At 41.6% G+C, this 27563-nt stretch overlaps 1 protein-coding gene across 4 annotated transcripts; it reads left to right on the forward strand.

Moving 5' to 3' along the window:
* Positions 1 to 8516: 8516 nt before the first annotated feature.
* PHF10 (PHD finger protein 10) lies at positions 8517 to 27535 on the forward strand. 4 transcript variants are annotated; one of them, XM_060115094.1, is made up of 13 exons: positions 8517 to 8613; positions 11348 to 11454; positions 14162 to 14292; positions 14912 to 14995; positions 15879 to 16012; positions 16103 to 16252; positions 16861 to 16970; positions 18976 to 19129; positions 21024 to 21179; positions 25711 to 25819; positions 26087 to 26275; positions 26452 to 26549; positions 27376 to 27460. In XM_060115094.1, exons 1-12 carry the CDS (start codon positions 8527 to 8529, stop codon positions 26505 to 26507), a joined length of 1467 nt encoding a protein of 488 aa, XP_059971077.1. In that variant the 5' UTR covers positions 8517 to 8526; the 3' UTR covers positions 26508 to 26549; positions 27376 to 27460. The 4 variants fall into 4 exon arrangements, with proteins under 4 accessions (XP_059971077.1, XP_059971075.1, XP_059971078.1 ...); XM_060115092.1 differs by lacking the exon at positions 26452 to 26549 and having other exon boundaries at positions 27376 to 27535; XM_060115095.1 differs by lacking the exon at positions 26452 to 26549 and having other exon boundaries at positions 26087 to 26233; positions 27376 to 27535.
* Positions 27536 to 27563: the final 28 nt, after the last annotated feature.

A 27563-nucleotide genomic window follows, 5' to 3' on the forward strand; every position in this document is an offset into this window, starting at 1 on the left:
CTCCAACTGAAGCTTCTTAATTGTATTCTTTTAACAACAAAGTTAAAGCTGGATTTTTACCTTTATACTTACTAGTTATCATATTTATTAACATTATATTACCCCAAAGTATAAGAGGTATATGTATATGCCTTTTTCATATATATATATATACGAATACGTGAATGCTTATGATGGATTATAATATGGGGGAATTATTTATTATCCTAGTTAGATTTAAGAAAATTAGAATTTGCTACAGGATATTATGATGCAACCTTGTAAAATGTTAAATTAAGTAAATGTTAAGATAGATTTTTGGAAAACTTCCAAAGGCAGATATCTTGAATGGTATCTTAATATACTACATGCATTCTTTTGAAAGAAGTCAGCAAGTTTGAAAGAAAGATGTTGATATATTTAATACTTCCCTAACTAACACCTCTCCCTCCAGTCAAAACACTTCCAAGTGTGCAGTCTTTCTATTTGCTAGTCCATTAGTTAAGCTCTTTTTAGCTGCAAGAACCGAAAAACCTAACATAATTATTTTTTAAAAAGAGGAAAATTGTATTTCTCAGGCATTTGATCAAGGATCCGGGTTCTTTCTGTCTTCCTGGTCTCCCCTCAGATTCTATATACACGAGTTTAACTTGGTAGAATTTAACCACGTTCTCATGGCTTTATCATCATGATTCACTCCCTGAGCTGGGTTGAAGCTCACCTTCCCTGAAGCACACGGCCATGTGGAGAATGGACACCACTGTCAATCGGGGCTTCTCCTGCAAGGGGGCAGGGGGTGGGCTTGGTGGAGCCAAGCAGTAATGTCTGATAATTCATACTATTTTCAAGTTATAGTCAGAACTCGAAGACACATGCCAAACTTAATGGACAGTAAAAATACTGATTAGTTGAATAATCTATAAACAGGAAAACAGAAAGACAGAAGAGAGTTTTCTTTTCACTTGTGTGTTTTAATGCGTTGGATAATCCAGGACTGGCCGTTCCATACTACACAGCATAGACATGATAGTTGTAGCCCAAAGAATCTTTAAAGCAGGATTTATTGTTTGCTAACTTTGGTCACAGGAAAATCAGTAATAACAAACCTAAGAAGGGCTTCTGATTCCCTGCTTCTCAAAGCTTTATAGCAGTTATTGACCATCGTTTACATGGCTCACAGAACTCCTCTGTCATCCCTCCCTCTCCTCCAGATGCATTCTGAGTTTCTTTCCTTAACAAGGACCTGACTTTTCCCTGAGGAAGAGTCCCACTGCAGCCCTCTCAAGTAAAAGCTGGTTTTTCTCTCATCCCTCATCGCTAATGCCTCAGAGCCAGGAGGTAGGTAGGCAACCCCACTGACTGTAAAAAGCTCTGGCTCCGGGAAATTTATGCTATCTGGATATACAGTTCTTTACTTCTGTGTGTCATTGTTGCCTACTAGTCCCCTGGCCTGTTCCTTCTCATTTCTTGAAAACCTGAGCTACTGGATTGCAAGCTTCATCTCCAGTCAACTCCTGCTGTCATTCTTTGTGACTTCAATATCCACGTAGATAACCATCCAATAAGGCAGCTCTCGCTTTGCACAAGTTGTAGTTACTACAGTTTAGTTGAATCACACCAGTCCCCCAACAACATGGTTCACATTTCAGTGACCACAGTATGTTAACCGTGAGTAACTTCATAAAGTACAAACTCCTCAGCCAGCTCTTCAGTCCTCAAGTCACTATGTAAATAGCAGGTGGGCGTCATGAGCCTTCTGTCAAAGTCCGTCAGTCACTGGTCACTGCACTTGTGGTATTCAGCTCTTCAAGGTCACAAGACAGCAAAGCATGTAGTTGTGTTGCCTCCTTGTCTCCCAGTGACAAAACCACATGATGTTTTACAAAAATGGACCACCAAAAGAGGAAATGGGGCAAAAAAAGGTGAAAGTGCATCAAAGAAGTAAGAAGTGATGATGCTAGAAATGAAATTGGTTAGGAAATTTGAACATGACAACAGCAAAACCAACATAAGATGAGACCTAAGCCCGCATGGAAGTACTGCAGGAATCATGGGGAGAAAGTCCAATAAGTAAGAAAAATAAGGTGAGGTTGCGTCAACATCTTTTAGCTTAAATTGTCGAGGAACAGGAAGCCGCTTGTGGTTGTGAAAGACTTTCTTCTACTTTGGATAGAAAACTGTACGGTATCTGCTGTTCCACACCCGCAGATTTAACCAATGGCAGATGGTATAGTAGTGTAGATATATTTAGTGAAAACAATCTGTATAAGTGGACCTGCACAGTTCAAGTATCAACTGTAATAATAATTTTTTAAAAATCTCAATCAGTTTGGCTAACATTCAGGCCAAAGCGTTGAAGTTAGTTACTCTGTTGAAAGAAAACTGTAATTACAAAGAGACACAAAAACAACCTTCTTCTGCGAGTAAAGCCTGGTTCCATCATTTTAGGCGTCGACATGAACTGATTCATGTCGACCTATCTGGTGAATCTGCTGTGAAATATGCACCCAGATTTCACAGGTTAGTTACAGACAGTGGTTGTGAGAACAGGATGGAGATGTCCAGAGGAAAGGAGGCTAATGAGACTTCATGTTAAAGAGACCCTTGGAGGTTACTTACAACATCGAAAATGCAAAAGATAAAATGCTGGAAGCCGTCCAAACTTTGAAAGAAGTATGACAATTTATCAGGGCATAAGAAAGATAAGTTACAGGATGAGGAAAAGGCAAGCACAATTTAAATTACTCTTGGTAAAGTTTTTAAAAGAAAATACTAATTCTCAATGTTTGTCGTGTTTCAAATTACAGTGTGCTAAATATAAGTTTTACATTGAAAAAATGTGTATATGTGTATAATTGTCAGTAAGGGAGTTTTCAGTTTTTTAACGCAAGTTTTTTAAAGTTGTAGAAGAACTCTACTTTTTCTCTTTGATTAATAAGATTACTTTGTATGACTCCAGCTTCCATGGTTGTTTTTATGGCCCTGGGCTATCATGCAACTAGGACTGTCTGTGCTCTAGGTTCCCAGTTCCTTGACCAACTCACATTCAAGGACCTTTTCATCTAGCACACGTTGGGCATCTGCTCCTTGGTTCATCCTGTAGACCTTGTTAGCCTCAAGATCAGTATGACCTCTGAAATCTCAGTTTCGAGCAGGTTACTCTCATGCAGTGGTTTCCTGTCCTTCTGGCTCACCACCTGGCACACCCTGAAGACAGTCACTTTTCAGTCTTGTTGAGTCCTCCCGCTAACTGGCCTTCCTCGCTCTTTCACAGCTCTTTGTTTTCTGCCTCAGATCTCATGGCCCATCTTCATAACTGCTGTACAGTCACTCCCTGACAAACACACTCCAAATTCCTTTGCCCCCCTTCTTCCTTTGGGAACACCCCTTCCCGAACAATCCGGAATCCCCTTGTCTGCTTTGTCCAAGCCAGAGTTCAAATACCTGAACTTGACTGACTGGTTTCACTTTAAATTCACGACCACAAACCTCCAGTGGGCAAACACTTGGCATCCTAGAAGCTTTGTTTTCCTATCCCCACACCTCCTCTCTCCCCCAGTTCCCTATATTCCTCTCCTCTGCTCACCTTCAGCTTATGATCTCACCTCATACCTGATCAAGGAAAGAAGTATCAGAGGAAAAATCCCTCAAGTTCCCACCACCAGATCTCCAAAGCTACTCGTATCTGCAGCCACAGTCTGGTTTCCGTCTGGTTACAATAAACATCCTCCTATCAAAGGCTTATCTCAACATCTGTGCTGCCTTCCACCCTTCTCATGGCAGGCACTTTCCAGCACCTATCTCCTCTCTCTCCGTGCATCATGATTTTCCCATTCTACTGAGTCATCTTGTCAGCATGCAAACATGCTCTAGTGTCTTCTGTCATAAAAACGACAGCAACCCACCTCTCCACCCACCCTCTTTCTCTATTACTCACACTTCTCTCTGTGCAGCACTCTGGTTCCAATTCCTAGCCTCCCATTCCTTCCCTAATCGACTTCAATTTAGCTTCTGAAATCGCCACACCATTGAAACAGCTTGGGACAATAAAGATTGGTAGTTACTACCAAATTTCTAAATACAATGGACATTTTCCTGTCCTTATCTTACTCAACTTCTCAATTGACATGTTGATCAGTCCCCTGTTTGAGACACTCTGCCCTCTCAGCTCATAATACTTGATAGTTTTCTTCCTTCTTCTCTATTTCCAGCAGTATCTCTGGAATTCTTAACCTTGGGCCTTTTTCTTACCTATATCTACATATGCTAAGTGGTCTCATACAGTTTTATGGCTTTTTTTCTTCACCACTCTATTGCCAGTGCTTTACTCAGGGCCTAATTTAATACATAGTAAGGTAGTATTTGATGAATAAATGAATAAATGATTCCTTGTATTTCTATCACCTAACATAGTTCTTAGTTGGTTTCCATAAAATATTTGTGAAATAACTGAATGGACATTATTATTCTAATCCTGCAAATGAGGAAATGGAGGGTCAGAAAGATTAAATAATTTATCCATGATCACACAGCTAATAAGTGGCACAGCTGGTATTCATTTGCTCTTAATTCCAAATCTTTGTTCTCGCCATTACATCAAACTGCCTCCCTGTATATTTCACTCCTAACTCCAAGAATCTACCTTCATTTACCCTATTCTCAAGCCACAATGGAATGACCTTTGCACTTGAATATGCCTCTTATTTTCCCACCTCTCAGTCTTTTTCAGGCTTGAACCCATATTTCCACTTCTAATTGTACATTTACAGGAAGTTGTCCTACCAGTCTCTTAAGATACCTTTCAAATTCTATGTCAACCTTAAAATCTTAATTTTTCTGGTTGCAAGTAAATTTTCTCCCGTGAATGAAAAATGTCGCCTGCCGTATTAGTAAACAAAGGATGTTGCAGCCATCAAGCCATCACGTTATGGCCACCCGACAGTTGGCCCTGGGGGAACTCAGGATGGAGGCAGGATGCCCCACCATCCTGCAGTCAGGTGCTGAAGTACCCGACCACCCTGGCAGTGCACCCTGAAGAAACTCAGGATGAGGAAACACAGGATACTGGCCCCCAGTAACTGAGGTGCACATCAAAGGAATGCTTTCAGTGAGCCCAAACTCTTGCATCTTCCCATACATAGAAATGTACTAAATTCCTTAACTTGAGATGTCTGGTTTTCTTTAAATAGCAGTAATCTTTTGATGTTCCCACTACCAGGTCTTTGTTGCAAAAACACCTGTATATCCTGGCTCCCCCATTGCCTCTTCGCAGCCGTCCCTCAGAGTGATCTGAGAGTCCTGTCTCCTGGGCTTGAAGTCCTCAGAATGTCCACCGAATAAAACGTAACTCTCAACTTCTAGGTTGTGCATTTTTTTTCAGTCAACACACTTAAATTGCCTTTAAGTACAACTGTTTATTTGTATCATATTCTTTCAGTGTTGAAACTGCCTATGTGCAGGGATTGTAATCCGCACAGTGCCACCTTAATATTATGCCTTACCTTTCACGTTGAAAGGCTGAATCAATGTTTATTGACTTGGAATGAAGAGTTTTAACTTTGTATTTGATCTAAAGACAGAATACCCAAGGGACAAGAGTAGAACCAAGTAACTGAATATACAAATATATATTTAACATTAAACTCTATCCAGAGAATCTAACTGAGGGTCTGGATCAGTTGAGGGAATTCGGGGGAAAGATGTTGGTTCTTCTTGGCTCATTCAGACAATTAGGCCATTTTCTTCAGTGGGCTTTTGACAGGGAAATGGGGAGCTGCTGTGACTGAGGTGGTGAGATAAAGCAAAGTCTAGATTAGCAGCAGCTTGTGAGTCTTGAGTTGTTGGTATGCCATCTCTGATCTGATGCAAGTGGAGAAGCCAGGAAAGGGTGGGCTGGGAGAGTCAAAGGAGGTCCTTTGTGTCAACATGATGGGCTAGAAGCAATCCCTTTGTCTTATCTTTCCAAACTTGTCTGCTGAGTGTAAGCGAAAATAATGAAAGGGAAGCCATCTTGCATTCTAAATCCAAGAATCTTCTCTGTTGCCATAAAACAAGTCATCTACACTCTCAGATACAAAACGTCTGCTGAGAGGTCAACTTTAACACATTTCTGGCACCATTGTCATCTTTTTTTTTTTTTTTAACATCTTTATTGGAGTCTAATTGCTTTACAATGGTGTGTTAGTTTCTGCTTTATAACAAAGTGAATCAGTTATACATATACAAATGTCCCCATATCTCTTCCCTCTTGCGTCTCCCTCCCTCCCACCCTCCCTATCCCACCCCTCTAGGTGGTCACAGAGCACCGAGCTGATCTCCCTGTGCTATGCGGCTGCTTCCCACTAGCTATCTATTTTTTTTTTTTTCTTTTTGCGGTATGCGGGCCTCTCACTGTTGTGGCCTCTCCCGTTGCGGAGCACAGGCTCCGGATGCGCAGGCCCAGCGGCCATGGCTCACGGGCCCAGCCGCTCCGCGGCATATGGGATCCTCCCAGATCGGGGCACGAACCCGTATCCCCTGCATCGGCAGGCGGACTCTCAACCACTGCGCCACCAGGGAGGCCCACTAGCTATCTATTTTACGTTTGGTAGTGTATATATGTCCATGCCACTCTCTCACTTTGTCACAGCTTACTCTTCCCCCTCTCCATATCCTCAAGTCCATTTTCTAGTAGGTCTGTGTCTTTATTCCTGCCTTACCCCTAGGTTCTTCATGACATTTTTTTTCTTAGATTCCATATATATGTGTTAGCATACGGTATTTGTCTTTCTCTTTCTGACTTACTTCACTCTGTATGACACACTCTAGGTCCATCCACCTCCTTACAAATAGCTCAATTTCGTTTCTTTTTGTGGCTGAGTAATATTCCATTGTATATATGTGCCACATCTTCTTTATCTATTCATCCTATGATGGACACTTAGGTTGTTTCCATCTCCTGGCTATTGTAAATAGAGCTGCAATGAACATTTTGGTACATGACTCTTTGAATTATGGTTTTCTCAAGGTATATGCCCAGTAGTGGGATTGCTGGGTCATATACCATTGTCATCTATCACAGCTGTCTCTCGTGTTCTTTTAAGCTTCAGTTACTTTGTTTTTTTCTTTTAATTTTTGGTGAAGTCCAAAAGTGACCAGGTGAAGCCTAAGAACTAGGATTAATAATAAATTCAGTTCAAATAAAACAGGTCTCTTGGTGACTTTTATGGGCCTACCATTGTACGCACTTTACAACAACCCTGAAGATTCAATAAATGATCGACTAAGGCTATGCAGCCAGAAAAAGCGGAGCCAGAATCCAGCGGAGGTCCGTATACTCCCCAAATGTTCGGCTGTGGAAGCGCTGTCCTCCCTCGCCGCGTGCTCGCTCTCCTGTCTTGGGTGGGAGCTGCTGCAGCAGCTACATCCCAACGAAGTCGAACGTGAACTTGTAAGTTTTATGATTTCCGCACGCACTGAGGTGAATGTGGATAAAGTTTTCAAATTAAAGCAAACTGAGAATGTCTTTGGAAAGTACACATTCCATGGCAGGTGGTTCAGGAGCCCCAGACAGCTCGAGGCCGCGAGCAGAGAACAAAGGCGGACGACGGGCAGCGACTGGGAACCGGGAACACCGGGAGATGAGGCAGGGCCCCCACAGCCCACCGCGACGAGGCTCCCGGGAGGGGGGTTGGGGAGGGGACCCCCGGGAGGTAGGGGACGCCCGGAAGGGAGAGGACCCCCAGGAGGGAGAGGATGGGGGTGAAGACTCCGGAAGGAGGAGGAGGAGGCGGGGCGGCGAGGACCCCGGGAGGGAGGGGAGGGGAGAGGCGGGAGAGTGACCCCTGTAGGGAGAGGAAGGGGGCGGGGACCCTCAGGAAGGAGGGGGAGGGGCGGGGGAGGGGCGGGGAGCCCTGGGAGGGAGGGGGTGGGGACAGGGGCGCGGACACCTGGGAGGAGGGGCGGGGAGGGACCCTCGGGATGGAGGGGGAGGGGGAGGGGCGGGGAGCCCCGGGCGGGGCGAGGTGGGAGGAGAGGGCTGACGTGTGAGGGGCTGGGCCGGGGGCGGCGGGGAGGGGGCGGCGGCGAGCGCGCCCAGGGCGGCGGGCCGGGGCGGGGCTGGGGGCTGAGGGGAGCGGCGGGAGGTGGGGCCGCGGAGCGCGTTGGGCTGCGGCGGCCGGTAGGCGGGGTAGCGGCGGGCTAGGGCTGCGCGGGGCCGAGGGCAGCGGCTGGGGGGCGGCGGCGGCGGCAGCGGGCGCAGCGGGCGGCGGCGGCGGCCGAGGGAGCAGAGGGCCCCGCGGGCGCGCACGGCGGCGGGCTCGGCGGGCGGCGTCCTCGGCGGCGGCGGCGGGCGGCGCGCTGGCGGCGGCCATGGCGGTGGCGGCGGCGCTGGCGGGCCGCGGGGCGCGTGGAGGCAGGGGCCGGCCCCCGGGCGGCGGCGGGCGGGCGGAGGGGGCGGGGCCCGGGCGGCGGGCGGCCCGCGCTGCGGCGGCGGCAGCGGCGGCGGCGGCGGCGGCCGGGACGAGGCGGCGGCGGCGGCGGAGGCGGCGGCGCGGGGCGCTCGGGCTGATGGCGGCGGCGGGCGGCCCCGGGACTGCGCTGTCCCCGCGGCCGTGCGACAGCGACCCGGCCACCCCTGGAGCGCAGTCCCCGAAGGTGAGGAGCGGTGGACCGGCGGCGGCGCCTCGGGGCCGGGCCCGGGGCTGGGGGCCTGGGGGCGGCCCCTGGCCGGGGGCGGGGGTGGCGGCCGTGAGGAGGCCGTGAGGGGGCGGCGGGGACCCGGCGTCGGGCTGGCCCGTCCGGCCCACAGAGCCCTGGCACAGTCGCGGAGCCCCGCGCGGGTCCGGGGGCGAGTCGGCCTCGGTCCGAAGTCTTTTTGGCGGTTTCTGCGCCGAAGGAGCTTCTGAGCACGTCCCCCGGGGGACGTTCTGCTCCGCGTAGAAATAAAACTTTCCTCAGAAACGGAGGGAGTTTTCTTCACGTTAGTCTGGGATACTATATGTTTTAAAAAGCGCCTTCATTTGAGGAGTATGTTTCTGAAATATTTGAGCTCTTCCTAAAAAATAGAAATGTGTACAAGTGGAAAAACAAGCCAGCCAGTTAATGAACTTGGTTTGAGAACAAATAACCGTTCTCTTATTTTCAGGCCGACTTTTTTTTGTTTTAAAGTTTTGTAGTTTGCACTGTTTTAAGGAAGTAAAACGGACTTAGTGTTTTAAAGTCAGAGATGCGTGGAGAAGAATCGAGATGAGCGGTAGGATGTCGTGCATTAAAACATTTTGTTTTCAAAGTTAGTTTAGTAGTTTGTGACAGAAGGTTGGAATGGAGCGATGATTCGTACAACCTCAGTATTTCAGTTGTAACTGAAAAGTTGGAATTGCAATGTGATGGGGACCGGAACCCCGAGGTCCCATGTCTTCGTTGATCCGGGGTGAGCGCTGACATAGGGACGGTTCTTCGGTCCCCTGGCGAGGCTGCCCCTGCCAGGAGCCCCTCCTGTGCGGTCCTCTGTGCACGAGGGCCCTCAGGTGCCCCTACGGGTGACGGCGGCCAGGCGGTGGGTCTCCGCACAGCTGTGCTCGCAGAACCTGAGGCTGGGCCTGCGTGCGGCGGTGGGCCGGGGCCCCCAAGTCCAGGCCCAGCTGGAGGAGCGTGTCTGAATCAAGTGTGGGACCCCCAGAAACGGGTTTAATCCCAAGATGGGAGCCGCCTGTGACTCTGAAATGCAGGTAGCTGATATCGGAGATTTCGGCAGCCTTAAAGCTTAGGACTTCTGGGTCAATATCGAGGTTGCAAGCAAAGTTCTTTCAACTTAATTGCATTCCATCATAATATTAGGATGTATATTGCTGTTTGACCTCTCCGATGTTCACCTTATGTAATAGCACATTTGCCTAGAATTTGTAATAGTAAGTTCAAACACTACTTGTGAAATTGTGGTTTCAGCTTTTCTGAGGACTTCGCATTTTTAACTTTTTGTCTCTTTTTGAGTGTCTAAATTTTTTAGCCAAGGGAAATGTGCTTAAATGGATATTAAAATCCTTAAAGTGCTCAGAAGCAAGTAAAATATAAATGATACTCGAATGCTTATTGAATATGAAATGTTTCAATTGGGAGACTTACTGTTATGTGTAAGTTTTTGGAGAATGGATTTAGACTGTTCTTCGTCTCCTACCTGGTTGTTTTTCTTAATAGGAGTATACAGAGCTCTTCAATCGAATGCTTATTTTGTAAGAACTGAAAAGGAGAATATTCCCCGTTTTTTGCTGTTTGGTAAAGAATCTGAGTAAATTCCTAACAGGTGGAGCCTTTTAACACTTTGTAATCATATAATCATAATCATATTAACTAACTTTTACTGGGTACTTAATTGTTCGCTAGGCCTTGCTTTAAGGGCTTCCCATGTATTAACTTATTTAATCCCTACATTAGCCAAGTATTGGAGGCAGTATTAGGGTCCCAGTTTTAGAGATAAGGAGCTGATCGCAGAGGATAGCTACTCAGCCCGTGAGGGGCAGTGCCCAGTAAGATGCCAGGCAGTCCAGCTTTGGCATGCTTGACCAACATACTTACTACCTCTGTGTTCTTAGAACCGTGGTATTTAACAAAATTGTATTGTCTTAGGAAGCTACATTACCTTGATTTTTTTTTAATCTATTTTTTTAAGCCTTAACTAATACGCGATTAAATTAATTTCCTGGCACTTGATAACATCATTCATTGCCTTAATGAAACGGTCTAACTTAACAGCCCTTCGTATTGTCACTTAGTGGAAGATGTCGCTTAAAATTTTTTTTAAGCCTCTCCTTTTTGGGAGGTAGTGTGTGGTTTTATATAGATTGATGACTCTTATTAGGGTATATTTTTACTAAATTTTTGCAATGTAAGAAAAAAAATTAACAGGATTGATTATCTGTTTTTAGTCCTTTTGTGTCCTCTTTTCACAGGGATATAAGTACCTAAAGTAGCCAATTAGAATAGTCCAATAAACCAGCTATAAGTTGAGTTAAACACTAAATGATCCGTACATTTTTATCCTAGCTAGGATAGGAGGATTTGCTTTAATTTCATAGTATTGCAGCAATTTTTTGTGTTTCTCTAAAGCAGGAGGCATTTTAACCTCTTGGTAAGAAAGCAAAAGTAGATTTAGACTTACAAGTTTATTGAAAATTTTCTTTGATTTGTATTGAAGATTAGTTTTTAGTTTTTCCCAGGTCTTGCCCATTCCAAGTTCTTGTCCCTCGTTAATTATAGTAGGAAGTTAACATTTGTATAATCCTTAGAAAGCCTTTAAGTTGAGCCTTTTAGCAAGTCTGGGAGGATACGTAATTAATCTTTCCTTATTTATTATTCTTTGTCTTGTTATTTTTTGAATCTTTTAAATGTTTAGGATGATAATGAAGATAATTCAAATGATGGGACCCAACCGTCCAAAAGGAGGCGAATGGGCTCAGGAGATAGCTCTAGGAGCTGTGACACTTCCAGTCAGGATCTTGGGTACTGTCATTTTATTGCTTAATAATGTTTTTTGTAGTACATGTCTTTTCTCTGCATTAGCTCCCTGCTCCCCATCCCCCAGCCCTGGCAAAGGCAATTATTAAAGATTGTAGAATGTTTTTATTGTGTTTTACAACGTGACAGCAAAGTTGCTTTTTGCTACTTAGTGCAATTCAAAAAAAAATTTTTTATTGTGGTAAAATACACTTAAATTCACCATTTTAACTTTTTTTAAGTGTATAATTCAGTGGCATAAATTACATTCACAGTGTTGTGTAACCATCACCACCATCCATTTCCAAAACTTTTACATAATAAAATTCTCATTTCCCGTATCCCCAGCTCCTGGCGGCCACCATTCTACTTTCTGTCATTATGAATTTGCCTATTCTAGGTACCTCATGTAAATGGAATCATACAGTGTTTGTCTTTTTGTGTCTGGATTAATTTGGTTAGCATAATTTCTTCAGAGTTCATTCATGTTGTAGCTTGTGCTAGAATTTCCTTCCTCTTTAAGGCTGAATTATACTCCATTGTTATAATTATACTCTATGTTATGTTAATCTCTTTATCTGTTGATGGACACTTAGGTTGTTTCTACATTTTGGCTGGTATGGATAATGCTGCCTTGAACATTGGTGTATAAATATATTTGTTCAGACTTCTTTGGGTATATACCTAGGAATGGAACAGGTGGGTCACGTGGCAATTCTATGTCTAACTTTTTGAGGAGTTGCCAGACTGTTTTCCACAGTGGATGCACCATTTTATATTCCCACCAGCAATGTACAAAGTTTCTGACTTCTTCACATCCTTACCAGCTTGTTATATTTCCTTTTTTTTTTTTTTTTGATAACAGCCATTCTAAAAGGTGTGAAGTGGAATCTTGCTGTGATTTTGATTTGAATTTCCATAATGACTAGTCAAATTGAGCGTCTTTTCATGTGCTTATTGGCCATTTGTATATCTTTGGAGAAATGTCTATTCAAGTTTTCTGCCCATTTTTAAATTGTTTTTTTTGTTGTTGTTTAGACATTCTTATCAGACGTATGATTCGCAGATATTTTCTCCCATTCTGTGGGTTGACTTTTCACTCTGTTGATAGTGTCTTGATACACAAAATCTTTAATTTTGCTCAAGTCCAAATTATTTACTCTTTCTTTTGTTGCTCATGCTATGAATCCACTGCTCAGATTTAGCAGTGGATTCATATCTAGAATCCACTGCTAAATCTGAGATCATGAAGATTTACCCCCTATGTTTTCTTCTAAGAGTTTTCTAGTTTTAGTTCTTACATTTAGGTCATCGATCCATTTTTTTTTTTTTTTTTTTTTTCTTTTTGCAGTATGCGGGCCTCTCACTGTTGTGGCCTCTCCCGTTGCGGAGCACAGGCTCCGGATGCGCAGGCCCAGCGGCCATGGCTCACGGGCCCAGCCGCTCCGCGGCATATGGGATCCTCCCAGATCGGGGCACGAACCCGTATCCCCTGCATTGGCAGGCGGACTCTCAACCACTGCGCCACCAGGGAGGCCCCATCGATCCATTTTTAAATTAATTTTTCTGTGTGATATGAAGTAAAGGTTCAATTTCTTACTTTTGCATTTGGTTGTCCAAATTCCCAGCACCACTTTTGAGAAAACTGTTCTTTTGCCTGTTACTTTTAATTGGATAGATGCATAAAATGGTATATATTCTGCTTGTATTATCCACTGATGAAATTTAGAGGTTGAATTGGTCCAGGTCCAGACATCTGTCGTCTTTACTCTTCAGGATTGGGGATTGATCTGCAGTGCACTGGGTATGTGGAGTCTATGTGCTTCATAGTTCAGTTTATTGAGAAATGGGTTTTTAGAGTTCTGCTTTCTCTGCTGTTTGTGACTCACTGAACAGAAGATGGGAAACAGAAGTTGATTACTTTATACTTTGGGTGCATGAAGTAGTGGCTATGGGTGCTAAGCCCGTGAGAAAGAATTCAGAACTGGTATCACTACCCTGATTTGCAAAAGCTAAAAGACGTTGCCTTTGTTCCTGACAGTTGTGAGACTTTGTTCTTTACGATATGTGGAAAATGTTATTTCCAGTGTACTTTTTAAAAAATAATTCATTTATTTTTGGCTGCGTTGGGTATTCGTTGCTGTGTGTGGGCTTTCTCTAGTTGCAGTGAGTGGGGGCTACTCTTTGTTGTGGTGCGCGGGCTTCTCATTGTGGTGGCTTCTCTTGTTGCAGAGCATGGGCTCTAGGCACGCAGGCTTCAGTAGTTGCAGCATGTGGGCTCAGTAGTTATGGCTCGTGGGCTCTAGAGCGCAGGCTCAGTAGTTGTGGCTCATGGACTTAGTTGTTCCACGGCATGTGGGAAGAGATCTTCCCAGGCCAGGGGTCAAACCTGTGTCCCCTGCATTGGCAGGCGGATTCTTATCCACTGCGCCACCAGGGAAGTCCTCCAGTGTACTTTTTTGCTTTGGTATTCCAGATGGTTGTTTCTTTTATCTCTACCTCTTTTGTAATTTCATTGATGCACATGAAAGCATAAGAACTTCTTTGTATTACAAAATCGTAGAAGACTGAGAATTTAAATAATTAAAATAGTTTTTCCAAATCCTTAAAATATATTCTCAAAAATGTTTAAAAATGAATATCCTTTAAAACAAAAATGATTAAAATTTTATAAAAGCTACATTTAAGGCATAATATATATTTCTGTGCTTAGCTTTAGCTACTATCCAGCAGAAAATTTGATAGAGTACAAATGGCCACCTGATGAAACAGGAGAATACTATATGCTTCAAGAACAAGTCAGTGAATATTTGGGTGTGACCTCCTTTAAACGGAAATATCCAGGTATTAAGTCTTAGTTTATATAACAGATTAAATCTAACTTTTAACAAATAGTAATTATTTTTGATAGGTTGTCAAGTTCTGAATATTTGAGTACGGATTGTTTATAACGTGTTTTATATTCTTCTGCTTGCTGATTTTTATTTGCACCTTTCATTCATTCAGCATACCTCTCTTATGTCTTGTAAACTGATTTACAAGCTAAATGAGGAAGATGAATTTCCTGGAAAAACTTTAGGGAGAAATCATTTTGTAGCCACATGAATGAACTAAGGGTTTTGTTTCTTGACTGTTGCTTCTTGGCCTTGGGGACGGAGATAGCTACATCAGCTATATCTGAACTTGGAGAGGCTGTGTTTCATCAGTTTAATACAGTTATTTGTCTTACCTTCTGGCTTTGGATTACTCTGTTTTCAGTTTTATTTTAACTTTAATTTTTTTAATTTGTAAGCTTTTTTGTGTAGTCTTTTAATAATATTTGGATTATGTAACAGGGAATACTTTTTTAAATCCATGAAGATTTTAACTTTAAACATTTTTATAAAGTTTTTTAATCTTTTAAAAGTTTTACAAATGTAAAAGACTATTTTTGATAGTCTTTTATTCTTTTTTTTTTTTGGAGATTTAGAGCGACGAGATTTGTCTCATAAGGAGAAACTGTACCTGAGAGAGCTAAATGTCATTACAGAAACACAGTGCACTCTAGGTAATGAACATTAATGAGGCGATACCGGATGAGTATTTATTTTCTTTCCCCAAAATATTTTACAAAATTAATAAATAGATTGAATTATTTAAATGCTAAACTGTTAACTTCATTTTTGATTATTGTTAAAATACAAAAAGAGAATGATGTTTTATAACAATATCATTTTCTAGTAACTTTAACAGAAGTGTCAAAGTGTGTGTATGTTTTGTGTGCAAAATTTGTATAGTACTTTTTAAAAGTATTGGTCCTTGTCTCTTAAAAGGCAAATTTGCTCAATTTTTAGTTATGTGTAGTTATCTCCCTGCTTTATTTGTAATTTTCCCTTCATAAATATATTAAGGCAACTTTTTAATATAAAACCATGGGAGTTCATCTCAGCAGTTGGTATAATCTGATACCATGAGTTTCAAAAATTGCCTGTGTGACTTATGTGCTGATGCTTTTGGTGAAATTTGAATTGACTCTATAATATTTCTAGTATATCGAATTTGAAGACTAAGAACTGAAATATATTGAAAAAGCCTTTTTTCTCATCTAGTATCCCATGTTGATTGACAGTGGTTAGTGTGCATCATTATTTAGCAGTTGTTTCTAGTAAAGGGATATATGTTTATATATAGTACGTAGAATCTTAAAAAAGTTTTGGTTGAAAAATTGATTTATTTGCCTTTGCAACTTTGGTAATCTATTTCTTTTTAATTGTTTGACTTTGTATTATGAATATTATTTTTTATTACTTTTGAATGTATTAAACTATTTTGTTTGACTATTGGAAAACTTCTTAAATGTAGAGTAGTTTGAAGGAAAAGCAAATTTTGAAAATTGGTATGTTCACTTAGCCTTGAAAAAGCTTCTTTACCTTTTCTTTGGTCTGAAATAGGCTTAACAGCATTGCGCAGTGATGAAGTAATTGATTTAATGATAAAAGAATATCCAGCCAAACATGCTGAATATTCTGTCATTCTTCAAGAAAAAGAACGCCAACGAATTACAGATCACTATAAAGAATATTCTGTAAGTATCTAGGAAACCACCATCTTGGTTTGGGGGAATGACGTTTTATAAAGTTAAATGTGACTTCCAACTGTTATATTTTTATTTCAGCAAATGCAACAACAGAATACTCAGAAAGTTGAAGCCAGCAAAGTGCCTGAGTACATTAAGAAAGCTGCCAAAAAAGCAGCTGAATTTAACAGCAACTTAAACCGGGAACGTATGGAAGAAAGAAGAGCTTATTTTGACTTACAGACACATGTAGGATCTCTTACATTTATTGATCCCTGAACCTCACTAATTGCTTGTTACCGTAGGCTACTGAACACCTTTACTGTAATGTTTTGTACCAGCAGTATGTCCTTTTCTTCCCCAGAACCGAAGCTGTCATTTTTAATGTGCCTGATACTGTTTGCTTCACTTCTCTGCGTGTGTGTGATATGTCTCTTGCTTTTTGGTTGGCATGCTACTGAAGGAGTCTAGTAGCTGCATAGCATCCTTGTGTGTCCCAGGGATAGGTACAAGAGATTTCCATAGTAGTTCATGTACTTCTCACCCTTAACACATGAGGTTAAAACTTACTATTTCCGTTTCATAGATGAGGACGTTGAGCTCCAGAGGTTTTATAAGTAGCCCTTAAGTGGTGAGCAGACACACTGCCTTTCCTCAGAAATGATGGCCACGGTAAACAGCCAGACAAACTCACTAGAACTAGGAATACCAACCCCCTTAGGTCATAGCTCCTAATGTCTCTTATATTTTTAGCTTTTGGGGGGAGAAACATGGTAGAAAGCAAGAGGGGGCTGTTTTCCTAAAGCCTTGATTCTTGGCATGGAGTCGGGTGTGTCTTTCTCTTTGTGTTAAACCAGGTTATCCAGGTGCCTCAAGGGAAGTACAAAGTGTTGCCGACAGAGAGAACCAAAGTCAGTTCTTACCCGGTGGCCCTCATCCCTGGACAGTTCCAGGAATATTACAAAAGGTACTTAGTGGTTTTTTTTTTTTTTTTCTTTTTTTACCATTAATACCAGTGTTGGTGAGGGACTTCAAAGCCTTGTGTTTGTCTTCTAGAAGTTTTTAGCTCTATAAGCATCACCATAAGATGTATAAGATTTGTGTCAGTCTTTTCTATCTTCTCTGGTTCTGTGGTGAAGAATGCTCTTTACAGAACCTGAACATCTGCTGACGAAGCCTGGGGTGCCATCTCACTGCCCACCTGTTTGTGTTTCTGTGGACAGGTGCCAGGGGTTCTCCAGACCTCCATCCTTAAAGTATGGTCCAGGGCCCAGCATCGCTGGTGTCATGTGGAAGCTTGTTGGAGATGCAGACTCTCAAGCACGCCCCCAGACCTTCTGCCTGGGCATCTGCATTTTCACAGATGCAGAGGGCATGAAGGAAGGCACAGAGTGGCTGTGGGGAGGCATGGCCACCTGGGAGCTCCTGCTACCCTGGCCTGGCCGCTCCTTCCGTTCCTGTAGCAAGAACGCTGCTTGTCTCTCCTTTCCAACCTGGATGTAACTGAAAACAGGGCCCACAGCATCGCTTGTGTCAAAATCTCAGCTTTTACTTCATGAACGACCTTACGCTTCCTAGGATAGAAAATATTCTTTAGACAGTAGTAGTTAAAATTGACTCTACGGGCTTCCGTGGTGGCGCAGTGCTTAGGAATCCACCTGCCAATGCAGGGGACATGGGTTTGAGCCCTAGTCCGGGGAGATCCCACAGGCCACGGAGCAGCTAAGCCCGTGCGCCACAACTACTGAGCCTGCACTCTAGAGCCCAAGAGCCACAACTACTGAGCCCGCATGCTACAACTACTGAAGCCCACGTGCCTAGAGCCCATGCTCTACGACAAGAGAAGCCACAGCAATGAGAAGCCCGTGCACCTCAACGAAGAGTAGACCCCACTCGCCACAACTAGAGGTAGCCCGTGTGCAGCAATGAAGACCCAACACTGCCTAAATAAATAAATAAATAAAATTAAAAAAAATAAAATAGACTATACAATCACACTATCTGAAAGTCAAACTTAAATCATGGGTCAGCAAATTTTCATTTTCTCACTTTGGGCAAAGCACATTATTGAGTGATAGGCCTGTGTCCCAACCCCTTTGGTGTGACGTCTTAGGTGAGCGGGATGCTGATCCAGTGTCCTCTCCCTACTGAGGTTCCGAGATCATAGCCGCCTGGTGTGATCCTGTGGGGGCGGCTTGGACGTCATCAGCGGGCCGTGTGCTGACTGACCTGGGGAAGGGGTTGCCGATCCCTAGTTTCAGATAAAAGAGATGATTACATTTGTTAGAATACATGCTTCACAAATTGGTCTAAAATAATTTGTTACTGGAAAATAGTATCTTGTACCGTGCACCGCTGTGACTTACCTGTGTTAATTTATTTGATGCTCACGTTGACTCTGTGAGGTGGACTTGTTACCATACCTGCTTTACAGGTGAAGCAGCAGCCGTGCGCAGGCAGTGAGGACTCAGGACAGTGGGAGGGTGGAGGTGCTCAGGCAGGATTCTGGATTGCCACAGCTTCGTCCTTGTCTGCTGACATTTTTTGCGGGGGGAGGATGTTGAGGGTAAAGGAGAGATACATAATCTTTTGATATCAAGAATCAAATATATATTTTATACTCTTAGACTGGTGAAAAAATGTTTAGGCTTTTTTTTAATTCCTTGTCCCTATTTGAGTACCAAAATGAAAAAATTATTTATTGCCTCTAATCATTTTCAAAAGTATTTGTGGTTAATATTAAGGCTATTATCGTAGTTCAAAATTAGTCCATATATATTTAACAATAAAGGAAAACTGGGGACTTCCCTGGCAGTCCAGTGGTTAAGACTCCGAGCTCCCACTGCAGGGGGCACGGGCATGGGATGGAACCAGTTCCATCCCTGGTTGGGGAACTAAGATCCCGCAAGCTGTGCGGCACAGCCAAAAAAAAAAAAAAAAGGAAAACTGAAAATCCTCTCTCTGAACTATAGGTACTCGCCAGATGAACTGCGGTATTTGCCATTAAACACAGCGCTTTATGAGCCCCCCCTGGATCCTGAGCTCCCTGCTCTCGATAGCGATGGTGATTCAGATGATGCTGAAGATGGTCGAGGTGATGAGAAACGGAAAAATAAAGGCACTTCGGTGAGAACATTTATCTTCAGTAGGAGGTGTCTCCTTTTCCTTTGAATTTTTGCTGATAGCTTTCCTGGAGTGTTAAATTGAACTTGTATCACTACCCTCTTTTTGAAAAAGGACAGTTGCATATAAGTTCCAGAAAGCTTCCATGAGGAAAAGTTATTGATTGTGTGTGTTGATACGGACTGTCTGTGTGTGGCCTTTGGTAAGTTTTATCCTTAAAGTTGCCCCTTTGTGGTTTTCACAAGCAGGTTAGGCAGGGTACTAGACATTGGTTTACAATCTTAGGCTTAACCATCTTCGGTTATGGGGAGCACATTAACTTGTGTTCCTGTTCCTTAATTAATAGTCTTCGGCCTCTTCTAGGATAATGTTAAGGTTACCAACATGTTGTGCTGTTAGTTAGGTTTTCCTGCATGACATCTTTTTTTTGGTAGAAAATGCAATTGCAGGACAGTGGGGAAGTTGGTGTGCTCTGTGGAACTGAAGGAGAACAAAGAAGACAGTAGTCAGGGGTTTGGTTTTGATTTAGCATATGGCATATTAAGCAGCTGGCCGTTTTATATCTTTCTAGCCGACCTGAACGTGGGGTTGTCTTAGCATTAATGGGCACTACACTTTGTCACTAACAGCTTCTAAAACATATTTAGTGATGCATGTTGCATTAAAGTAAGATGCTCTTCAGATACTAAAGTGATGACACTGCTTTTCTTCCGTCACGTTGGTAAAGGGTTGCTGTGTTGTGACGAGGGTGTGATCAAGTCGACTTCCTCCTACACTGCTAGTGGGAGTGTCGGTTAATACAGCTTTCTGGGAAAGCGTTTTCACAGTCTGTACCAAGATTTTTAACTTTCATGGAATTTGACTTGGCAAATACACTAATAGAATTTATCCGAAGAACCTGATCAGATGGTAACAAAATTTAATTAGGAAAAAATGTCCACTGGAGTGTTATTTTCTGTAGCAGAAATTAGAAATATCATGTCCACAGTGGGTTATATATTATATTTACATGGTAGAAATGCAGTTCAAAGAATATTTAATGATTTGAAGAAATGCACATAACACTTAAAAATATTAAAACGCAGATGCACACACACATACAGTGTAATTCAGCTTCGTGTTTGTGTTTTAAAAAATGAGGGCACACGTAGGTAGGATGTGTGTGTGTTAGTGTGTGAAACTGGGTATCTGTACAAACACGTAACTAGAAAAGAGATACATCACGTTCCCAGGCGTTGTCTCAGGATGGTAACCAGGGTGGTTATCTTTTCTTTTATAATTTTCATAATTTATATGAACATAACATTTTTATTCTAATTAGAAAAATTTAAATTAAAAAATGAAGAATTAAGTGATTATTGAACTCCTAAACTTTGAACATGTACAATATGTCTGATACTGTTGTAAATACTTGACGATATTGGCCCTCTGCCTAGTTTAACATTAGGAAGTTACAGGTGTGGGCTTAAAGGACTTCTTTAATAACCTTTATTACTCAGTAAAAATACCCACACTTAGTTAAAGTAGTTTCTTTTTTAAAGAATATTTTTGTGTGCAACAAATATGCTCCCTTGTGACATGGTAAAATGGTGTTGAAGCTGTGTCGTGTAATGATGGCTGAAGTAGATAATTCTGTTACTGTTGACTTAGGTCAGAAAACAAAGTCAATTAAGGTACTTGCTGATATAAATGGAACTAGCTATAATGTATTTATAAGATGGATAAATGATTCTTACCATGACTTCTTTTAGTCTCACACTGGAAAATGTTTTCTTAGATTAGAATTATCTTTTTACTTTTGAATTAATGGAACTTTAAAACTTTTCTTGGATATATTCTGTAGTTTTCGAATCTGCGTGAGTTCCAAGGAACCTCTGTTTGTGCCTTTGACTTGCAGGACAGCTCCTCTGGCAACGTGTCTGAGGGGGAAGGCCTTCCTGAAGGCCAGGAGGAGCCTCTGCAGGGAAGACAGAGGTCCAGGGACAAGGCTGCTCCTCCACGAAAAGATGCTTCCAAACGTTCTGTACTGCCCAAGTCAGTTCCCGGGTACAAGGTAGAAGAAAAAAGCCCCTGACTCAGCTTCCTTCCTGACCAGCCTCTCTCCCTGAAGTATTTTAACTTTGAATTTCAAAGTTGTGGAGCTCCTGCCTGCTGCACTTCACTAGCTGTTCTTCTGTGGTGTGTGCCCTCTGTGAGCCTCCTTCCTTTTTGCTTTATTTTCCTGGTGGCTTTTCTATCACTTTGGCTATGGTTTAGCTTCTGTTTTCTGTATATGTACAATTGATAAGAGAATCTTTTTTTGTTCTTTTAAATAATAACCAGGCAAGTATGGGTTTTTAAGGAGTGATCTAATAGGCAGAACTTTTTACTTGTTTCCTCAGAGTAAAAAGCATCATGGTCTGACGCTGAAAGCGCCCTGGTACTGGTGAAGCTGGGCCCGCTGAGCCATGCAGTGGGGAGGGAGCCCCTTAGGCCAGGCTGCATTTCTGCAGTGCCTTTCACTATGAGCCATCTGGGTTCAGTCTAGGAACTCTTTGGTCCACTCACTGGCCAGGTTGATTTAACCCTCTGGTGGAGAACAGTAAGACTGGTCTACATTGTGGTGGCTTTCAGCCTAACCTTGGCAGGTAGCCTGTGCAGTTCTGTGACAAGGATTTACACATTATCTGGCAGGTGATTTGGCTTAGATGCACTTGTTAACGTTTTGATCTGGTTACTCTCAGAGTCAAGTAGCATGCTGTCAGCAATAGGGTTATTTGTATCATTTCCTCCTGCCGTCGGCCCCTTCCCCTTCAGAGAGGGTTGGGTGAGAGATGAGTAGACTTATTCATATATGGGCATTTAAGAGTATCATAAAAGGAGTAGAATTAGCTGCAAGTTTTATGTTTTGAATGGTAACAGTAAAATATTCAGTTTTCAGTCTGGTAGGTATCAGTATGCTTGTTATGTAGTTATGAAGGTGTTTTGAAGGAGCATTTTAGAGTAAGTTGATCAAAAAGTTTTGCTGAGCGGAGTTGCTGAACACTTGTGTATGTCAGGTCAGGGTTGTGGTGTATAATCCAGAAGCACAGGTTCAAGTGGGCGCTGGCCAGTGTCCCTTCAGCCTAAGCAGAGCCCTTCTAACAGTCCATTGCCTTTCTTTTCCTAAAGTAAAAAAGCAACTTAACAAATTAGCATATTCCATATTTAATTAGAAAATGCCTTTACGTCATCAGCTTTCAAGTATATATTTTTTCAGCCCAGCTTCATTCAGCAAGGACGGCTGCACTAGGCTGCAGCCATGTGATTTTTGTCCTTGTTTTACATACATAGCTTATCTAATGTTTTTAAACTAAAGATTTAAATTAATGCTTAATAATTGAAAGCAAATGAAGTCCAGAGATTAAGTTTTGGAGAGTTAGCCTTCTGTGTGTAGTAAACAGTGAGCTTCTGGTCCTAGAAGAGCTGGGAATGGGGGTTGCAGCTCAGAGCACACTGTCAGTGCTACATGGACCTCTCAGAAAGTAAGCCTGGATTAATCATGGGTTAAAAAAGAAAGAATACTGAAACAGATGTTTAGAGGCTGAAAATGAAGAACTATTCAATGCTACCATTGATTTAAGGTAGAAGAAATAAATTGATTAACCTAAATTGGTAGTACTCAAGGGAGTCTGATATGCAGAATGCACATTTTATAATCTGTGAACATTTTTAGTACCTAAAAATGTTTCAGTTATTTCAAAGTTTGGAACAACCAGTATCTAGACAATACATTAATGTGAACATGTTTATTAAAAGTTAACCTCTCTATGAAAAGTATTAATAAGCCAAGATGTGCCTAAATATTAGGGTACTTTAAGCTGAAGGTCATATATATAAATATGTTTTAAAATATGGGAGTTAAGAAAAATTATAATGTATTTGATGTCTTGCTTAATAAGATTCACTAGTGCTTGCCCTTAATTTTGTAGGACAGTATTGTTTAGGTTACATTAACCTGAAACTAAAGCATAATTATTAGGATTCAGGCCTATGTTAAAAGTATATAATTAAAATCTATGGTATATTAGTGCTAACATGAAAGTCTCACTATCTTTGGTTGTTTTTCAAGCAGGAAAATAAGTGTATTGTGAGCCTTTTATTTGAGATGCTGAGAACTCTTAGGGAGATTATTTTAATTTTCTTGTCAGTAGTGAAATTTTGATGTTGTGCTGTTACGAAGTAGGACTGTCTCCATCAGACACGTATGGAGGGTTCCGTTCATTAACCTTCAGAGAGTTCCATACACTGTTCCCTTCCTCCATCACCACTGCAAAGCCCGAGAGACGAGCTTCCCAACCAGCGATTGGTACCCGACGTGTACAGTCCTGGATGTGAGCAGTGTGGCTTCTGAGAGAGCTCAAGAGTGCTTGAGTGAACAAAGTATTCTTTTATATTGAGCTGTGGCATCATCATAGAAAATGCTGCAAAGCTCTCTCTCTCTGTCTCCCTCCCTCCCTCTCCACCCGTCTCTCCCTCTTTTCATCAAGATGAAGACTATTGGGTAAGAAAAATTTTAAGTGGTTTAACAAAACATTATGATTTTAAGCTTAGAAGTAAACCTAGAATTTTCTTGGCATCCCTTTTATCCTAGGTGTTCAATGTATATTTTAATGATTGTAGAACTTGAACTGCTCTAGAATGTGAATGACTAGCTTTGTGTTTTATTCCTTTTGATGTTTTGTAAAGGATCTCCTATGAGGAGTTCTTGATTTAGATTTTAATATTGTGTGGTTACTTCCTTGACTATACTGAAAAATATTAAAGTACTTAGTATGCCAGTATCTAACTTGAACTATAAGTATTAAGTCAGTGTATCTTTTACAGTTAGTGCAGGTACCATAACCAAAAGATATTTCTTTCTTCGGTGGATTGAGAGGTAGCTTTCTGCTGTATATTATGGCAGTTACAGATTTGATCATAACTGAACCAGAATTTGGATCATAGAAGTGCACTTCCTAGCTATTTTTTATTTAGGTATAAGAAAACACAATGAGAACCTTTTATGCTTAGAATGTAGCAGTAACAACAGAGGGTAACTACACTGCAAGACTTAAGAGGTTTGAGCACGGGACACTATCCTTTTGTTGGGGAGCAGGGTATAAAGATACGCGGGAGATGCAGAATAGTCAACAGTAAAGCTTTATATGTATGTTTTAACTTCCATGATATTTATTATTTTGTAGAGACATTTGTGATTGTTTAGAGTTATTGTTTTTATTATATTTATGTATAAGGTTGACTTTTTTAAAATAAATAAGCCAAAAATTATTTTTGAATGCCTCTGTCATCTTTTGTAGAGAAAGATAATTTAAAAAATAAAAAAACCCCTAAAGAATTAAGAACAAATTAGGCTGTGCAGGTTTTGAAGGTGGCAGTGAGACATTTCAAAGCTGGTATAATACAGTATGCAAAGTTGGATTTTGTTGAGGCTCCTCTTTTGTTCAGTAACTTAGGAAAGGGAAACATAAGATGCATTTGGCTGGGCTGTACTAAACAGAAATACAATATTTCTATTTAAAATGCTTTTTCTCCCAGTTTTTATATAAATGGACGAATGAATGAGTGGATGAGTGAGTGAGCATGCCCCCGGCCCCCGTTTCCTGCCTGGCCCCGGCTGGCTCTCCTTTCCTACCGCTGCCCCGTGTTCATGTGGGGCCAGTGAACATCATGTTACTACGGTCCAGGCGGTGATGTTCCAGTGTCCCCTTTCCCCTCCCAATTTCAGGTGTAGTGAACCTTCTTCTTTGTTCTTTTCCATGTGTTGCCAAGTGTTTTCTTAAAGCCCAGATGCCTTCATTGGATAGTGCCTGTTTTTAATCCGAAAAATGAATGGTACTAAAAACATAGGGTGTCTGCATATTTTTAAGTGATAATTTCATATTTTGCCTGTCTGAGAACTACTTTTCTCTTTCATGTTTTATATGTCATAGTGAATGCTTTTTCTCTTAAATATAGGCTCTTTTATTAATGTATTAGATATGCAAAGGGAATAATCACACAACTCGGACTCCCACAAACCTTTTTTGCACATGACAATGTATGCTGAGACATCTTGCAATTAAAAATGTTAAAACACTGATTTTGTAACTTAGATTTTATAGATCTAGTTTCGCAACTTTGGAGAATATCAGGTTTTAAACAAAATGAGCATATAAGCTGCTCACAATGGAGTCTTCTCTTTGGGAACAAGCCTAAAACTTCCGTGTAATGGTCACTCAGTACTTGGGTTTTTCTCTTTCCGTTAACAGTGCAGTTTGACAATGTATTAGTCTTCCCTTCCAGTTCATTATACAGATCTTACTGGGCATGTAGGGAGTGTAGAATGCTATATCTAATCCTAACATGAGATCATGCCATTGACAAAATTTAAAAATGAAATCTAAGGCTTTAGTCGGTAGGCTGTTATATGTTGAAGGCAGAGTCATGTCAGGTTATGTCCTTCAAAAAGGTCCTCATGAGCAAGTTAACCCGAAGTAAAGATAAGGCAATACAGTGATAATTCCTTTTGAACCCTTCAGTAAGTTCTTCTGGCATGAATTTATAGCCCTCTTCTACCCTTCCAGCCAAAGGTCATTCCAAATGCTCTATGTGGAATTTGTCTGAAGGGTAAGGAGTCCAACAAGAAAGGGAAGGCTGAATCACTTATACACTGCTCCCAGTGTGATAACAGTGGTAAGTATTGACATGTCTTCACATTTTAACCACCCTATTTGTTGCTTTGAAAACTAGGATTCTTAGTTGTCAGCTAGAGACTTGAACCAAAGAATCATCAAATATATATAAAGTCCGTGTATTTTTTTTGACTTTGTGTTTTCATCCCTCTTTGGCAGTTAAACATTGTAGCCATTCTCGAGACGTCCAAGCCAACTAGCATTTTATTTTGCCATATTAAGTTAAAAATTCATGTGTGAAATACAACTAATACTGGTTTTGGTTTAGGCCATCCTTCTTGCCTGGATATGACCATGGAGCTTGTTTCTATGATTAAGACCTACCCATGGCAGTGTATGGAGTGTAAGACTTGCATTATATGTGGACAACCCCACCATGAAGAAGAAATGATGTTCTGTGATGTGTGTGACAGAGGTTATCATACTTTTTGTGTGGGCCTTGGTGCTATTCCATCAGGTAAAGATTAAAAAAGAAGGAATGTTATCTTTGAGTGAAGGGACTCTTCCAGCATTTTTTTTTTTTGTTTTTTTGAGGCTGCATAAACACCATAATCACATGAAGGGCCTGGAGATCCTTCTAGTCACAAGAAGTGACCAAAGCTGTGATCGTGTCCACCTGTTTTTCATCCTTAGACAAGCTGACTGAAGGACAAGTGAGATATCAGACTGCCTATAAGTTTTGGAAGTAGAGCTCAGGGTATATCGATTGAGCCAGTGTTCTACTGAAATAGGTAAAGGAGTAGCATCGATTTGTTTCAAAGCCTTGATTTTATAAGTCATTTAGAAACTTAACAAAATGACTGCTATGCCTTTATACGTATTAAACCAGATTTTTGTAAATCGAGGCAGCATAGCAATTCCAGGTAACTTCAGAATGAACACAAAATCAAAGAATAAATCATAGTAATCGGACTAAAACATTACGCACGTAATTGTGTAGCTTTCGAACTTATTTGCACGGTTGACACTGTCTCATACTTTATAAAATATATTCCCAGGTTTCCTGGGACTTGTTGAGATGCAAGCAACTTAATTATTCAGAGTTGTTTAGTGATTGAGACCAAGTACGTTGTAGAGCTCATCATAATGCTGTCAGATACTTGACACACTTTACAGGGCTGTGTGAGCGCAGCACACCAGCACTTGAGAGGATGCCAGGAGCGCACAGCTGCCGCTGAGCAGCACAGAAGGCTGGAAATAAGCGAAAGTCAGTAACAGGTTTTCTATTGGGATTTGTATGCTTGAACTCTTAAGAGTATGGTAGTGTTTGAATTTCAGAAAGGATTTTAACTGTTTAAAGGTCTCTACCATTATTTAGTTCCTCCCATGACCCCTTTCCTCCCCCTGTGCATTTCACAGGGCATGGATGACACTGATTACCTTAAGAGAAGTTTGCATTTTTCTCCTTAAATTAAGGAACTCATTAGTGTCCGTCCCACCAGAAGTCCAGTGAGGATTATCAGTAGCCATTGCTAAGGAAGGAGAGCTAACTGGGTTTAAAATTCAGTCCTAAAAAGTTAAATTTCATCCTGTATTAACTAACAATTTTTCTCCTAGGTCGCTGGATTTGTGACTGTTGTCAGCAAGCCCCCCCAACACCCAGGAAAGTGGGCAGAAGGGGGAAAAACAGCAAAGAGGGATAGTTTTTGACCCCAATACTGTAATGTGCATTTAAATGAAGTATTTGGTGCCAATTTACAACATTCTCATTTTTATGCCAATAAAAGATTTTTGAAACTAACTAT

The sequence above is a fragment of the Mesoplodon densirostris genome, chromosome 12 (assembly GCF_025265405.1).
Source record: "Mesoplodon densirostris isolate mMesDen1 chromosome 12, mMesDen1 primary haplotype, whole genome shotgun sequence".
Classification (NCBI taxonomy): domain Eukaryota; kingdom Metazoa; phylum Chordata; class Mammalia; order Artiodactyla; family Ziphiidae; genus Mesoplodon; species Mesoplodon densirostris.

Excerpts from the sequence above, each read along its gene's own strand:
- PHF10 (XM_060115092.1), top strand. The coding sequence starts at position 8,527 with ATGGCGGCGGCGGGCGGCCCCGGGACTGCGCTGTCCCCGCGGCCGTGC. Across the intron at positions 14,293-14,911 it reads CTTTAAACGGAAATATCCAG|ATTTAGAGCGACGAGATTTG; the intron begins GTATTAAGTCTT and ends TTTTTTTTGGAG. Across the intron at positions 16,971-18,975 it reads TTCCAGGAATATTACAAAAG|GTACTCGCCAGATGAACTGC; the intron begins GTACTTAGTGGT and ends TCTGAACTATAG.